This window comes from Fusarium oxysporum, chromosome 7, assembly GCF_000149955.1.
Source record: "Fusarium oxysporum f. sp. lycopersici 4287 chromosome 7, whole genome shotgun sequence".
In the NCBI taxonomy this organism is placed as follows: Eukaryota; Fungi; Ascomycota; class Sordariomycetes; order Hypocreales; family Nectriaceae; genus Fusarium; species Fusarium oxysporum.
The window spans coordinates 1703819-1718709 of NC_030992.1; the positions used below are offsets into that span (position 1 = coordinate 1703819).

Here is a 14891-nt window from a genome sequence, read left to right on the forward strand (position 1 = left end):
GCCATTGCCCGTGGTCAAACACTTTGTAGTAGAAGTTGGTCTCCCTCTCCAATAATCGTATTGTATCGTATCGTGGATGGTAAGTCGGAGAGGAAAGGCTACGTAGAGTAGTTCTTTAAGACGGACAAGGGGCTTCCACCTGAACTTGGGTCTAAACTGAAAGGTGTCCCAGTTGAGCTGTGCCCCCACATGCGGGAGAGACACCCCCTAAGTTTAACTTGCGACCAATTATATGAATTTTGGCACCTGCCTCGTCGCCTCCATCACGTGTGGGTCCAGCCTCGTCAACTTCAGTGCGTTTTCGCGCCTGAACATCACAGTCTAAACACAAACTAACACTATCACCTGCTGATTATCTCAACAAGAGCGATCGCACAGGTTTCCAAGATGCCCAAGTGTAAGCCTACCTCCTAATCAACTATATATCTCAAAGGAGAAACTCTCGCTAACTCATATTACAGTCTTCTGTGAGCCCCGTCCCTCGTGCGCCCGAATCAACAAAGACCCCTCCAACTGACAACTTGCTCCCAGGCGATTATTGCGATGTCTACCTCACGCATGATTCCATGAGCGTGCGCAAGGCTCATAACAGTGGTCGAAACCATCTTCGAAATGTAGTTGATTATTACCAACGTGTGTCCAGTCTGGAGGCCATATTATAGTATGAAACTGACGTCCTTCACAGAAATCGGCCACGAGAAGGCTCAATCTGTCATCGACTCCATCACCTCTTCTTATGCTGCTGAAGGCCAGGCCCACGCGAATCCTATGCTTCCCCAAAATCAACCTGGACAGGGCTTTCCTCCCCCTCCTTTCGCGTTCCCAGGTGGTAAGAAACAAGATACCATGATAATTAGACATCAGGAGTACTTACACATGATAGGTATCCCTCCTCCGCCTTTTCCGGGGATGCCAGGTGCGCCTCCTGGACAATTCCCTCAAGGACTACCTCGTAAGTACATCTTTTTTCCTCGAGGACAAAATCATTTCTGACAGAATCCAGCTCCTCCTGGCGGTGGTCGAGGCATGCCCCCAATGCCCCCATTCCCTGGGCCCAATGGCATGCCTGTACCTCCTAACGGTCTTCCATTCCCTCCTCCTCCAGGCGGCTTCCCGTTCCCTCCTCCGGGCGCCCCAGGAGGACCTGGTGCTTCCGGCGGTGCCCCTCCTCCTTTTCCTGGCATGCCTGGCATGCCTCCGCCCGGCCAAGGATTTCCACCACACGGATTTGCTCCTCCCGGAGCCGGAGCTCCCGGACATGAGAAGCGATGAGTGTCATTTCTGTGGCAAGGATGAGGTTTGGGCTGATTATAACCATAGCATTATTGGCGAATTGGGCGTTAGACAAGAACTGGGAAAATGGAAAGTATTGCCAGTTTGAGATACTGCGAGGTAAATGTTTTGTTTAATAAGAGGCGGGCTCCGGAGCATGAAATGAGCATCGGACGTCTCACAATTTAGGTTTATTGGATAGTTACAGGACTACATGGTCCTGTTACTGCCGCATTAGTCAGGCAAATATTGTGTGTGTATATTCATGTGTGTGCGTGTGTGTGTACTGGTAATTATCATACATGAGAGCTACTCTCTTTAATGTCAAAGTATCCTCCAACCAGCTCCCATATAATATCTCTTCAAAAACAAATCCCAGTTAGCAAATCATGAGCAGTATCATTTTCATAACCCTCCATCATTCGTGTCGTAAAGCGTGAATCATCAGTCATGAACCTTTTGTCTTATATCTCCTGCAACGAACAGTGGAAACCGTTTACCTCCCCCGGTACACCAAGAATACCATCTGCGCCAGTAAACCCAATCAGTTGCTCAGCGTGATGGAGTCCTATCGAAGGGCTTGTAATGATCGCGAGCTGCGCTCGATCTGATGACTTCTCCAACCCCATCACGAACTTCCTTTGGCCCGCTTATCTTCTTGCGAAGCTCTTGTGATCGCTTCTCACGCCGTCTCTCGCTGAATTTGCGCGGGAGGTTCTGCAACTCCTCTAATTTGCTTCCCAGGGAAAGCCTTCTCTTTTCTTTATTAGCACGCCTGTGGATGTTATTGGCTCGCCAGAATGATCTCTTGACTTCACCATCCGCCGAATGTGGCCTCTCGTCATCGTTATAGTTTCGTCGTAGAGATTCAAGACTAGACCGATGTCTCATGACTCGGAGGTTACCACTTGGAGTTCGCCCAATAGTGCGACGCTCAGTAGTGGGCCAATCATAGCTGGTGTAGTAGGAACCATCACGAGGCGGGAGGACGGCAAATGTGCGCTTCATCCTGGAACTAAAGCTTCTCTGAGGTCCTTTCGGTCGGTTGTCTACCGGGGGATATCGGTACGTCTGATCACCGAGTTCATCCGACCAGTGCAGATCACAGTCATCGTCACAGTATCCATCGCACTCGTCTGAGTCCTCACTGGACCACTGAGGGCGCCAAAAAGGGTGCAATTTGTTTTCTTCCACTGGACTGTCGTCGGAGCTAAGATACGCCGGCTCACGTTCCATAGTGGGCATTCCTCTGATCCTCCCAGTGCGCGAAAGGGACAAAGTGCGCGACAAGAAGCTCGAAGGTCTTCGAGTTGACGGTGTATAATCAACCGAGTGGCGTCGTGTACGATTGAAAGCACGGCGTACCACAGAAGGACGACGAGGGGGTTTTTCGTTCATTGACTCGAAGTAGTTACCCATTTGGGCCATTTTCTCATGAGCTGGAGTCGTTCCTGATGGGGTGGCAGGGATCAAGTTGATAACTGGTGGGTGATTGGGTGGCTCGGGAGGCGCTCGGGGATTTCGGAGAGGAGAGTCGACATCGTCGAGAGAAAACTTTGGCTGAGGAGGTGTGGTTGGAATGTCCTCTGAGGAATCAGTTGGCATTGGCACATCCAGGTCTTCCTCCGCCTCCGATTGAGTCTCGTCTGGCGACTCGGAGGGTTTCGTCGAATGATCTATCATCAATAGGGATGAGTTCTGGTGTGGGTACATCTGCACCGCGAGTGCTTCTGATACCACTGGATTGGTCCCATTTGTATCGACTGAAGCTAACGAAAATGGAGTGTTTTGCGAGCCATCTCCCTTTACGTTCAAGAAGTCGTCATGGCGTTCAGAACTTGACCGACGGTGACTTTCTGAGGCATTAGAAAATGTTCGTGCCACGGGCGTCTCTTCTGAGAAGCGAAGGTCGGGCACTCTGGGTGTATCCTTCTTCTTGTTGAGGTATTCCTGCAAGGCGTTGTGAAGCTTCATACTCTCGGTTGTCAGGGAACTGGCTCTTGAACCGTTACGGCTGGTAGGAGCAGATAGAGAGGACGAGCGAGCAGGCACGATAGGTGGGTAGTCCATGGTTCTCTCATCAGAGCTTTCGGACATGGAGTAAGATCGACCTCTCAATTGACGCCGCACAATGGGAGGCTCATCTTTCGTTGATCTATCGTTCAGCGTAGGGCTGGCGCTGGTGGTGCGGCTCGACTTTCGGCTAGAGTGCGACCTCAACGACGGCTCTCTGGACTTGGTTTTGTGCGATGATAGTCGACCAGGAACAACCACCACAGGTATGCCCCCTGCTTTCCAGACTTCGCGTCGAGCCCTACTGCTAGAGATAGAATTAAGTGTCGCGTTCGAGGATTGACTTTCTGACTTCGGAGCAGTTGGGCGGTTTCGACCGCGTGGATCAGTATGCGATCTGTCCGACTTTAGCGAGTTTGCGGTTGAGGTGGAGGGCTCATTGGTCCGGTCTCTCAGAATGGTCTGTTTTCGCACATGACGCAGTGTCCTCTGCCTCTTGGGGACTGTGTCCAAAAGATAAGCCTCCACAACAGTTGAGACAGTGGATTTAGTAGAGATGGCCGACATCCTACGTGGGTCAGAAGTTGCGATTGTGGTCGATGTAGCTGAGGGGGGAATATCACGGCTCGAGGTACCTCGCGGGAGTGTCTCCGTCAGTGTCTCCGTCGTTTGGTACAAAGGTATGCCGCGCACAGCTTTAGCTGCTTGTGTCGGTATGATTATGTTGGGCTCGACGACTCTCGCCCTATTTGGGCTTAAACGAGGCATAATAAGTGCTTCAGGCCGCTTCTTCACAGTCACCAGCCTTTGCAAATTGTGGTCCCATTCCTGCTCTACCTCACTGACAGAGCCCCAGTCGCTGTCGTTATGAGCCCAATCCCCTGCTGGTGACCTGGACGTACTGCTCCCTTCCGAGTGAGGTGCCAGGTTGCCCAAAGCCAAATCAAGGTTTTCGGGCCTGTCAATACGAGGACTTGGGTCAAAGATCTTGCGTACAGCTGGTCGTGAGTTCTGATTAACAACAGGCTTGTCTTCGTCTTCGGATGATAAAGGCTCTTCTCGCGCAGTTGTGAAGGAACCAGATTGGGATTCACCAGCAGTAGTACTTGAACCAGCACGGTCACTAGCAATGGGTCTTAGTAATTCCGGGCGACTTGTGGAATGAGGCGGCGTCACATCGGGCGTAGGCGGGCTCTTCTGATTAGGAGGCGTGGTGGGTGGACGCAGATGTGATGGCTGGGGAGTTCGTAACGCGATATCGGTCGCAGCTGGACTATTTGTCTTACCAGAGGAGTTCTCCGAGGGCTGGCGCGAATGTCTTGGTGGAGTTGGTGGTAGATCTGGACCACTACTTATCCTTCGCGACTGATGTTTAAGAGTTCGTGGGCTCGATGGATGCTTTCCATTGCCGGAAACAGAAGTGTTGGTAGCCAGGTCATATCTAGTCAAAGGGCTAGAAACTCGAATCGGCAATTCGGAGGTCCTTTCGGATCGAGGTCGTGGAAGAATCTTGTGCTTTTTGAATTGTAATTGACTGGTCGGGCTGGTCTCATATTGTGCTTGGGGCGGATAATCAGCGGGAGGTGCCATCATGACTGGCGATGGAATAGAGTGTGCTGATAGCATGGCTTTTATTAGATAAAAGGCTTTTAAAACTTTTGCTTCGCGGCAACGATGTTGGAACGGTTTGGTGTTGGCATGCTGGCTGCCATCGGACACAGGAAGCAGGGTTTTGGGACAGTTGCGGAACACAACAGGAACAGGTCAGACGGTAGTCCGAGACATGCAAGTAGGGAGGCGACGCGCTTGAAGAATGTCGGGTCTTAAGCAGAGCGACAGTTGGGAGCGGCTTCGAACGCGAACTAGCACCCGAACATAATCGCAAACGTGGCTTACAGAGTTGCGTTGAGTGTCGAGCGCGACAGTCGAGTGCGCATACTGGGACGAGATGGGCGCAGTAAGAAATGTCGAGTTGTAATCACGTCAAAGTCGGCACATGAAATGACGGTGATCTTTAGTTCCAGTCACTACTGACGGAGATCAAAGGAAGAATGCCAGAGATGGAACAGGGACGAGGAAATGAGGTGAGGTGAGATGACGAGAGAATTGGAGAGACACTGATTGAGGAACAAGAGTACCTAGGGGACCTTACCTAGATGACGGGAGAGTGGAGGAACCCAGCCATGGAAGCCCAGAAGAAGCAAGTCTTGTCTAGCCTGTCAAGGATCAAGAAGGAGGGGGCACCTGCGGGACACGCTAAAGGGCGAGTTTCTAGCAGCCCTCAGTGGTCTCGAAGACATATCCAGTGGCCACAGTGATGCATTTCACGACCTGCAGTGGCCCAGCGGCCCGGGCCAACAGGCGCGCTTCCTTCCCTCACTCCACTCCACCCCACCCCACTCCACGTTCAATGAGGTCGAGTCACCCAGTGCAGGAAGGAGCGAGTCGTCGAGCCCTTCCATTCTCAGTGAGGATTGGCGGTTCTGGTTTCTGACACTGGACCACTGACGCAACCTCAAACTGGGGGCCATTGTTTAAGTTTGAGGTGCCATTGGATTGATCCAACTCGTTTTCTGAGTGCTAAATCTGGATCTCTATTTCGAGTTGCAGTCTCTTAGCTTACTGCTTCATGCGCAGGAAATTCAATGCAATAATGGGCGTGTTAGGGCTGTACAGTCCACACTATCGTAGCACAAATGCCGAGTCTTATGAGGGGCCAACTGAATAAGCGGATAGGATCTTGCTAGAGCGTGTAGATGTTTAAGGGTGCTTCCACATACGCAAGGGATGACATTGAGTTCTTTGTCTGTAGCTCGGCAAAGCTGGGTTGTGCCGTTATGGACGTTCTATTGGACAGAGTCAGGCGTCTCAGTCAAAGCCTAGAACTCGAGGCGCTTTCTCATACTGTGAGACTGTGCGATGAGTCGAAAGTTGAATGGATGTCGTGAAGGTGAACTTTAGGCAGATGCTTTCAACTCTGTAGGTATGGTATGAAGCCTCAGAGCTCAGAGGCGAGACTGGCTACCTAGGGAGTGCAAGAAAACGACAGAATGCATCGTGGGACTGAAAATATTAATAACAGAGTACTTCTAAATAACCTTATTGTCTTGTGATACGAGGGGGAACCATGAAGGAATAGTATCCGTTTGCGGTAAAACGAGCAGTTCATACTACATATTTCTTGAGGCCGAGGTTTGTCGTTAGTAGAGGTCCGGTATTGGTTTTATATGATGTTTTGATTCCGTCTTTCTCTTGTATTCACACGCCTTCCCTTAATTGCCGAAGAACGAAAAATGCAAGGATCATAGCCTGATCAAGAGTGCAGGAAGAATAGCAAAGTGCCCCGCTCATATCGTTTGTGTGGTGGAATAAGTAGTCCCAATCAAGGTTGTCCAGGTTGATGGCTGGCTGAATGTCTCTTTGACAATATTCCAAGTCTTGATTTGGGATTCAATGGCGATCCAATACTATTGGATTCCTCAGGTCGGTTGCCCCTAGCATTCGTGTGTTCGTCCTCTATATTCCCTTTCAATGGATCTTTCCCACCATGCCGCCTGAATCGCAGTTGTGGAAGTCAACTTGAGTGCTTAGCATGACACCACCATCAAGTTTCTCATGTTTTCGGGGACAAATCCGCCGTGAATGGCAACCCAGCTTGGGTTTCTGCACGCCAGCATAAGTGTGGCCTTGACCGGCCATTCAGGATCCAAAGCACCTCTCCCACCCCGTTCACTCGCCTGCCTTTGCATGTCAGGATAATCGAATCATAATCATTTGCTGCAAGTCGTGCAGCCAGAGCGATTACCAGCCTTTTTTCTTCTTCTTTTTCTTCTTCTTTTCAATCTTGCGTCTTATCATGGACTAATAAGATAGGCAGGTAATTCGGCTTACTGCGTATATCCATTGACTCTTGCATGGGTAGATTGTCAAATGTCTGAGCCTGCACTTAATTCTACACATGAATTTGAATGAATAACTGATGCTCAGTCAACTCGCCGTGACCAAGTTACCATTTTATTGACAGGGCCCAGACATGCTCGATGCACTCCTTAGGAGTGCAGGCTCTAACAAATAGTCTCGACAGGTTTTAAGACGTCGGCCTCACACGTCTCAGATTCAGCCCCGCAAGTGGACGTCGGCGTAGCTGATTGATGAGCTCATGCAAATGATTTTGATCGATATGATATCACAAGGACTCTCTGTGCCTGACTACTTTTTTTTTAGTTCCTACCCCTGTGTCTCGTAAGCGATGTTTACTGTGATCAAAACCCCTATGGCCTTGCGTGGATGACTGCTGTGAGAGGCGCTCACCTGGAACATATAAGAGCGATATTACCTCAGGCATACGAAGCTTTGTTCTCGATACATTAAGAACACAACGTCACGATAGAATGGGAGGCTACAGTAGTGTGTGTGCGGTGCGGTATATCCAAATATGCCCAAAAACAGTATTCATGATATTAAGTGGTCGTTCCACGCCTATGAATACCATACTGCCTAGGTAGCCAAGATGATGTGTCATATCAACTAATAGACTACGTACTAGAAGGAGATTATAATTAAGTCATACGTGCCTATGAATAGGTATTCAGTGCATAAAACCTACAGGCTTACTGAAAGGCACAGGTGATCTTAGCTATCCCCAGAGGTTGAATAATGTAATATCCTAGAATATAACTTCCAACATTATGCATATAATAATTATGATTATTCAAGCAGTGCATTTTTTAGTATATTGGCAATCGAGTCGACTACCCTGTAGCCATCCCCAGACCCTCTACCAATTTTCTCCACAACTCTCCCCTGTAAAAATTCTTTCTTGGCACGCACTGTTAGTGCCGTGTTAGGAGCGGGATTTTCTGCAGGCCACGCGACCACACAAAACTGCGGGGATGCTATCGGCTCCCTAACAGCAGTTTTCAGAGAAGGAATTTTGGAGAGTTCGCCTTCTCTGACAACACCTTTGTCGGATCTAATGGCGGCACCTCAGAACCAGAACGCCTTAGATATCGGAGGACGATGCCCATGGCATCGGTAGCGACATCCTCCCGATCAACGACGCCGATTGCGATGGGTTTTTCTCCTTTGAAGGCAAGCCGCACCGTCGGCCTCTGATTCCTTCCCGAGGTTTTTCCCTGCCGCCGCGACAGTCGACTACGAGCTACAACTTGGTTACTGGAGATTGTGGACTGCGTCGGCAGATGTAGTGATGCGCGAGAGAATTCTGGTCGGTGGAAAAAGTTCGACAATAGATTGCCCCCGAACCCGCTGACGGGTGACGGGCTTGAGAAATACAGCACCTTTTGTGCCATTGGTATGCTGGATGGTGAAGGAAGCGGGGTTTCCCTGTACCTAGCTAGCTCAGCACGTCTTTTGCTCCAGTAGGAGATCTGGCTTCGTTACAGCCACCCAGACGAAAAATATACAAACAAACAAACAAACAAACAAACAAACAAACCAATTTTCTCCAGAAGCTTGCAAAGGTCTCAACATATATTGAAGCGTATACTCAGCACCACGACGTAGTAGGCGAGATATCCGACAACCTGTAAGTTTGCATGTGGAGTCATACACTTGTAGTTGAGCGATCGTCCTGTTGGAACATACAACAAGCCCGGAAGGTTTCTGTACTGAGCAGGCGCTGATAAAACAAGCAGATGGAAATCGTTGTATCTTGTATGAGTAATTAAGGACATAGAAGAGTAAACAAAATTGCATCAAGAAGATGAGACGTACGCCCACCGCTGTATATTGACCTCGGTGTATGAAGCGAAATAACGAGAACTGCCTTCAGTTCACCGTATTTAGATACCAGAAGACCATCTACCAGCCATCACAGCGGCATCCATGTGACAGTATACAAAACCACATAGTTTGGGACGAGGAATGATTTGCCAGGTTTGCCTAAACTCGCCGATAAATCACGTGCGAGAATGAGAAAATCATTGTTATCACAAACCTCATCTCACCGTAGCGGAGCGGCACAAATTTCTTCATGCAGCACCACAGATCAACACTTGAACCAAACGCTTCCTTGCTCCAGCTCTTAGACCACTCACTATTTGCAAGGCTCGAGCGTCATGGCAGTACGCCGAAAGGGCTGCTCGGGTTGATAGACCCCCACTCACTGGTGCAGCCTGGGCCAAATCGACAGGGCAGCTCGATAAGCTTAGAGTGCAAGCAGGATGATTATGCAGAGCTTTTCCAGTCGCTGGACTCAACAGCAAATCCCCGCAACGAAGGATTCTGGCCAGGAATTCGCTCCCACGAGATCTTGAGATCCAGAAGGGTCACCGACCACTGTGTTGGCCACCAGCGCGTTTGATATCTGTTCTTGCTCACAATGGGCCGATTATCGTAAGAATCGAGGTTCAGCCTGATCTTGCAGTAACTGCGTGCGGGGATAAGGTGCGCTGATGGCGACAAAGATACGAGCCGCCGTCAGATTCGTATGGCCAGCCTAGTTAATTCCCTCAACTTGGGTATCGTGCCTTGCTGTCTAGTTCTGTCCTGGCCATACCCGCAGAATGTTGACGCACCGATGTCACCTGAATAAAGGCTAGACGAACAGCTCACGTTATGTGGCGTTTGCGAACCGATGGTGAAGTCAAACCTACTGTTCATCACGGACTTCTCCATGGACCGATTCCTACAATAGAGCCGGAGGGCCCTGTTGCGAATCCGAACGGAGGCTTGCACGTTATATTTATCAACGTCGCCAGGTCCAAGTTCCCTAAAGCTTACTGGTAGATGGAGCCTGACGCTAAAATCTGAGGCTGAGTTCCGATGAGGCTGTGGCTAAGATGCTAAGGGCAAGCCACAAAACCCTAGGTCCCGACGGGTAACTTTGAAGCTGGTAAAGTTTGCACAACCTTGGCAACGTTACTCCGAGAAAGTTTTTGCTAGCATACTACGCACCCCTGCCAATGAGAGTTGCCGAGCCAGTGACTGTCGCCGGTTTTTTTCTTCTTTTTCTAAAGATACTGCAAGGGAAAGAAAGGGTGTGATCGATACGAATCAGCAAACTGATATCGAATTGATGTCCGAATGGAGATGGAACAGACGGCCGCACCTTGTAAAAGGAAGGGCAAAGAGAGGGAACAAAGAGGGCTATTGGCTACTGGGTTATTGGTAATGGTCACTTGCCTACTGAGTCACAATCACTCAGCAATTGGTCGTGTTCTTGATTTGCATGGATGATGACAAGAACCGATCCATCTCCAGACTGCATCACTCAATCATCCGATTATAGGTCACCCATGGAGATCTGTTTGGGGGATCCAATAATCCAAAATTGGATTCGGAGCACGAGATTCGGAAGTTTATCCACGATGAAGTCATCGGACACTGGAGGCCGTTGAAACATTCCAGCTATTTCGGTTGTTTCTACCAGCAATCCGGGGACCTGCTCTGAGGCTCAGCTCAGATGGGCGGGCTCCACGCTCGTGGCCCGGCAACCCCGGCGCTGGGCACTGGGCATGTGGCGGACCGCTAGCTTGGGCAAAGAACGCCATTTTCCAAGAATAGCCCTTGTCAATTCTTGATGGCAGCCTTACACATCTGATTGACCCGACGTTACGTCCGCCATCGTCAACTGGATGTTTAAGCTTTCTCACGAGATCGAATCGTTACATGCTGACATAGCCACACATGCGCGTAGGGTTCTGATTATGCCACTCCGTCCTGGACCCTCCGGTCGCTTTACGAAATTCTCCAACAGGGGTGCATTGCCAAGTCTTTGGATCGCTCTTGACGGTCAGGTCAAGACAAAATTTGAAATTGTAAGCTTGGTGAGCCCAACAGCTATCACCGTGGGTCCTGTATGCAGAGATTTGCTCTAGACTTTGCTAGGTGCAGCTGTGGACATGGCATGGCCCGCTGCTGGTTGACGATAACGAGAGCCAAGGAAGCAACATGGCTCTTTTGGGTCTGTCTTCCTCTTTGGGACATGGGGGGAGTGCCGTGAATGGTGGTTAGCAGCTGTCAGCAATACGGAGATCCAGGGTCTTGGCACCAGACAACCCACACCTCGTATCCATATCGCCATTTTCAACAGCCACTTCGCCATGGGCTTATCATCAGCCCTGCTCACAAGAGCTAGTCCCGTCATTGGCTTGGAATAGAATCGAATTGACGAAGACTTTAGTCGGCTCCGCTCTATCTCGCTTACCTACCCAACAAATTAGGCCACCAAGTCGATGAGATATAAGAAATGCTCTGCCTCGCCTCCAGCCCCTTCTCTCATCATCTTATACACCATCGTCTTTCGTTCAAAGATTAGCTCTGTCGATCTAGGATCTAGATACCTTGACAAAGTACATTCGTTTAAACAAGCACAACCACTAAACACCAACCACTATCATGAGGTCTTCAGGAATCATCGTCGCTGCTGCGGCTGCTGTCGCCAACGCTCACTACGAGAACGTAAGTTGCAATGGATACTATGCATATTTCGAAACTTGTACTGACTTACATGGCTTAGCCTCACGTCGGCTTCACTACTGTCTACGCCCATCCAGCCAACGTTACCAAGACTACTGAGTACACTACCAGCACGGTCTACAGCACCAAGACCTATACCATCACTCAGTGCCCCCCTACTGTTGTCGACTGCCCCGTGGGCCATGTCACTACCGAGACCATCGCCGTTTCCACAACTGTCTGCCCTGTCACTGAAGTCCCTACTGAGCCCAGCAAGCCTCACGAGCCTGTTTACCCCAACCCTACTGAGCCCAAGCCTCATGAGCCTGTACCTACTCACCCGGGTCAGGATGTTATCACCAAGACTCAGACCTACGCCTACCCTCATCCTACCAACCCTGGCCAGAGCGTGACCAAGACCATCACTTACACCGTCCCCAAGGACCATGGCCACAACGCTACTGCTGTCAACCCTCCTCCTCATACCTATCACCCTGTTCCTACTGGTGGTGCTCCCGTCTACCATAATGGAACCACTCCCGGTTATCCCGGTAACCATGGTGGAAAGACTCCTCAGGGTGAGGAGAGCGGCAACGACGATGGCACTGACAACGGTTCCCATGGCGGCAGCAGCAGCGGCAGCAAGGGAGGCAACGGTGGCTCCGAATCGGAGGACCACGAGCCTTCCACATCCTCTGATGTCCCTGAGACTGTCCAAAATGCTGGGGCTCACATGAACGCCGTCACTGGCCTGCTCGCCATCGTTGGCTTCGCCGCCGCCTATCTGATCTAAGATGGACAATTTTTGGTCTGCTGACCACAACACTTTTATAAACTTCTTACGATCCTTACATGATGCATGAAAGCATGGCATTTGGGCATGATTTGATTTTGTTTGCGAAAGCGAACGGCGTTTACAAACAGGGGTTATTTCCGCTACGGATACCAATGGATTGGGCCTAGCGATGACGGGATTGGGGATGCATTATATGAGATCCGAAAGCACATGCACACGACTTATATACTAATTTCTACATTTAATACTAGCGACCATTCATTTAGACTAGACTTTGATTCACATTATACCAAAAAAGGGTGCTTTTTTTATTTTTTATTTTTTATAAAAAATATATATAGACGGTTGCTAAGACACATATACTATTCCACAGTTCTATTGACCTCGATTTGTTGCACTAAAGCAAGACTTATCATGACCCTAATTATCTGAAACATAAAATCATTATTAGGTTTGAAGATATGGAATACTGTCTAGCATTTTGGTCCAATGTCCAAGCATTCGGTAAATATGAAACCCATAGCCCAAACGGCTCAGTGCTATGCTTTGCTGCAGATCGCATTGAAAACCCAAGCCTGTGGTACGTCTTCTTCGTTTTCACACTCGCTCATATAACTCAAATAAAGTGCATATCGAAACAGAACCTCCCTCAACTCCTCTTTGCGTATGCTTATCCCCACTCCGGTCTGCCAGTTATCTATATCCAACTTGACCCCATTTGCACCCATTTCCACAGCCCATGACTGCCCACGCAAGCCAGCCCACAGCGCCATTAGAAACGATTCGTCAACGTGTAGGTTCTGTGGCACGCTGCATCTTGGTGACCAGATAGACGGTCGTCGACGGCGTCGTTCTGGGTCTCGCGCGATCGTTACAAGAGTGTCTTGAGCAACGACCGGATCAAGAAATGATACAAGGACTTCGAAGGTTCGCTTTGCAAGTATGGTGTTGAAGATCCGGGATGTCAGGCGGACTTGCTTAATAGCCGGGGCTTGGAGGTTGTCAAGGATCTGGATGATGATTTCTGTGGGGAGCGTTTCCATTGTAACGGATCGCAAGGGAGCCATCGTAAAAGGTTCAATACTGTGTCGTCAAGTACGCGGAGTGAGTGAAGACGAGGGTAATGAAAAATAGAAGCGGCGACCTTCACGATAACGAATGGCTATGTCTTGCTCTATGTACCTCCCTATTTGCGAATAATCTTCCGACCTGATGTCTTGCCCGTCCTACAAACTCCCAATCCGTAAAGGTTCTCATGTGAGACAGCCAACAGAGTCAACGTAGATCCACCAATTTGGTCAGGTACAAGAGAGCCAATTGGTTCGTAAGGGTTCTCGTAAGGCTTGCGGGGACCGTAAGCCGACCAGACTGACTGTGCTTTTAGTCTGCCGGTATGCGAAGTGTAAGATGCCATATTTAACTGTACTCGACTAGTGTTTTGTTTCCTTGACTTCGGGTTACATTCATCACTTCTTCGAAGAACCACTTTACTCGCTAGTCTCCTCTTGCCACCATGCCTTCATTAAACGTAACCTCTCCGTCCTCTCCCTAGCCATCCTCCTCCCCTCCTCTGTTTTCATCATGCCCTCAAGCAACAGGAGCTTGTCATCAAAATGCTCCATAGTGTTCTCCAACGTCCGACTCTTGGCACCTCCAAATGCGAACGTCCTCGCAATACCTACGGCGCCAATGGCATCTAGGCGGTCGGCATCCTGAACAACGGCCAGCTCCGGATACTTGTCCACAAGAGCCCGCGTCCGCGCTGGGTCCTTAACCTCGGAGGAGTAGCTGACGCCGAGGCAGATGGCCTGGACGGTGTCGGCAAGGGTCTGCGGTGCACCGAAGGACATGAGCACGGATGCTACCATGCGAGAAGGGTCCTCGCCAGGGCGGAGGTACTTCTTGTCGCCAACGTCGTGGAGCAGTGCGGCCAGCGTGACCAAATCTTGGCGTGTTGAAGGGGTATGAGACTGGATATGCTGCGAGAGACGGAGGACACGCTTGATGTGGTTGAAGTCGTGCGATGCGTCATAATTGGACATATATTCCTCAACGTAGTTTTTCACTTTGCCAACAAGGGCGTCATCAACTGACAAGTCTTCGATAGTCATTGTGTGAAGTCTGCGACCTGAGATTGTCCTGAGGATGACTGAAGCACGTAACGGTGGAGGATCGAAATGAAGACACTAAAATTCTATGCCATGAAAACTGACCCTAAACACGATATGGAACTCCTACCAGCCTTTGTAACCAGCACTCTGATTTGAGTATCCACTGCAAGGACCATATAATGCAATCTTTAGGAGGGAAGTTCAAACAGATGCCTGAGGTCGAGTATATGACGCTTGTCCAGAGAATGTGAGACGCGATGGCCCGACGCGTTAAATGA

The 14891-nt window shown here is 49.8% G+C and overlaps 6 protein-coding genes across 9 annotated transcripts; 2 read left to right on the plus strand and 4 right to left on the minus strand.

Moving 5' to 3' along the window:
- The first annotated feature begins 280 nt into the window (after positions 1 to 280).
- On the plus strand, positions 281 to 6562 carry FOXG_05270 (U1 small nuclear ribonucleoprotein C). Its single transcript, XM_018383469.1, has 6 exons — positions 281 to 397; positions 462 to 467; positions 532 to 633; positions 686 to 829; positions 884 to 952; positions 1004 to 6562. Exons 1-6 carry the CDS (start codon positions 388 to 390, stop codon positions 1270 to 1272), a joined length of 600 nt encoding a protein of 199 aa, XP_018240400.1. The 5' UTR covers positions 281 to 387; the 3' UTR covers positions 1273 to 6562.
- On the minus strand, positions 1825 to 4911 carry FOXG_05271 (uncharacterized protein; the record flags this gene model as incomplete). Its single annotated transcript, XM_018383470.1, has 1 exon — positions 1825 to 4911. The coding sequence occupies one exon, from the start codon at positions 4909 to 4911 to the stop codon at positions 1825 to 1827; it is 3087 nt and encodes a 1028-aa protein (XP_018240401.1).
- On the minus strand, positions 5610 to 5816 carry FOXG_19017 (uncharacterized protein; the record flags this gene model as incomplete). The annotated part of the gene is made up of 1 exon (XM_018399182.1): positions 5610 to 5816. The coding sequence occupies one exon, from the start codon at positions 5814 to 5816 to the stop codon at positions 5610 to 5612; it is 207 nt and encodes a 68-aa protein (XP_018240402.1).
- A 2248-nt stretch (positions 6563 to 8810) lies between the features above and the next one.
- FOXG_05272 (uncharacterized protein) lies at positions 8811 to 14871 on the plus strand. Of its 4 annotated transcripts, none has more exons than XM_018383472.1 (3): positions 8811 to 11709; positions 11768 to 13082; positions 13144 to 13759. In XM_018383472.1, the coding sequence occupies exons 1-2, from the start codon at positions 11647 to 11649 to the stop codon at positions 12497 to 12499; spliced, it is 795 nt and encodes a 264-aa protein (XP_018240404.1). In that variant the 5' UTR covers positions 8811 to 11646; the 3' UTR covers positions 12500 to 13082; positions 13144 to 13759. The 4 variants fall into 4 exon arrangements, with proteins under 4 accessions (XP_018240404.1, XP_018240405.1, XP_018240406.1 ...); XM_018383473.1 differs by having other exon boundaries at positions 9924 to 11709; positions 13129 to 13759; XM_018383474.1 differs by having other exon boundaries at positions 9924 to 11709; positions 13196 to 13759.
- On the minus strand, positions 13042 to 13569 carry FOXG_05273 (uncharacterized protein; the record flags this gene model as incomplete). Its single annotated transcript, XM_018383475.1, has 1 exon — positions 13042 to 13569. One exon carries the CDS (start codon positions 13567 to 13569, stop codon positions 13042 to 13044), a length of 528 nt encoding a protein of 175 aa, XP_018240407.1.
- On the minus strand, positions 13990 to 14613 carry FOXG_05274 (uncharacterized protein; the record flags this gene model as incomplete). Its single annotated transcript, XM_018383476.1, has 1 exon — positions 13990 to 14613. One exon carries the CDS (start codon positions 14611 to 14613, stop codon positions 13990 to 13992), a length of 624 nt encoding a protein of 207 aa, XP_018240408.1.
- Positions 14872 to 14891: the final 20 nt, after the last annotated feature.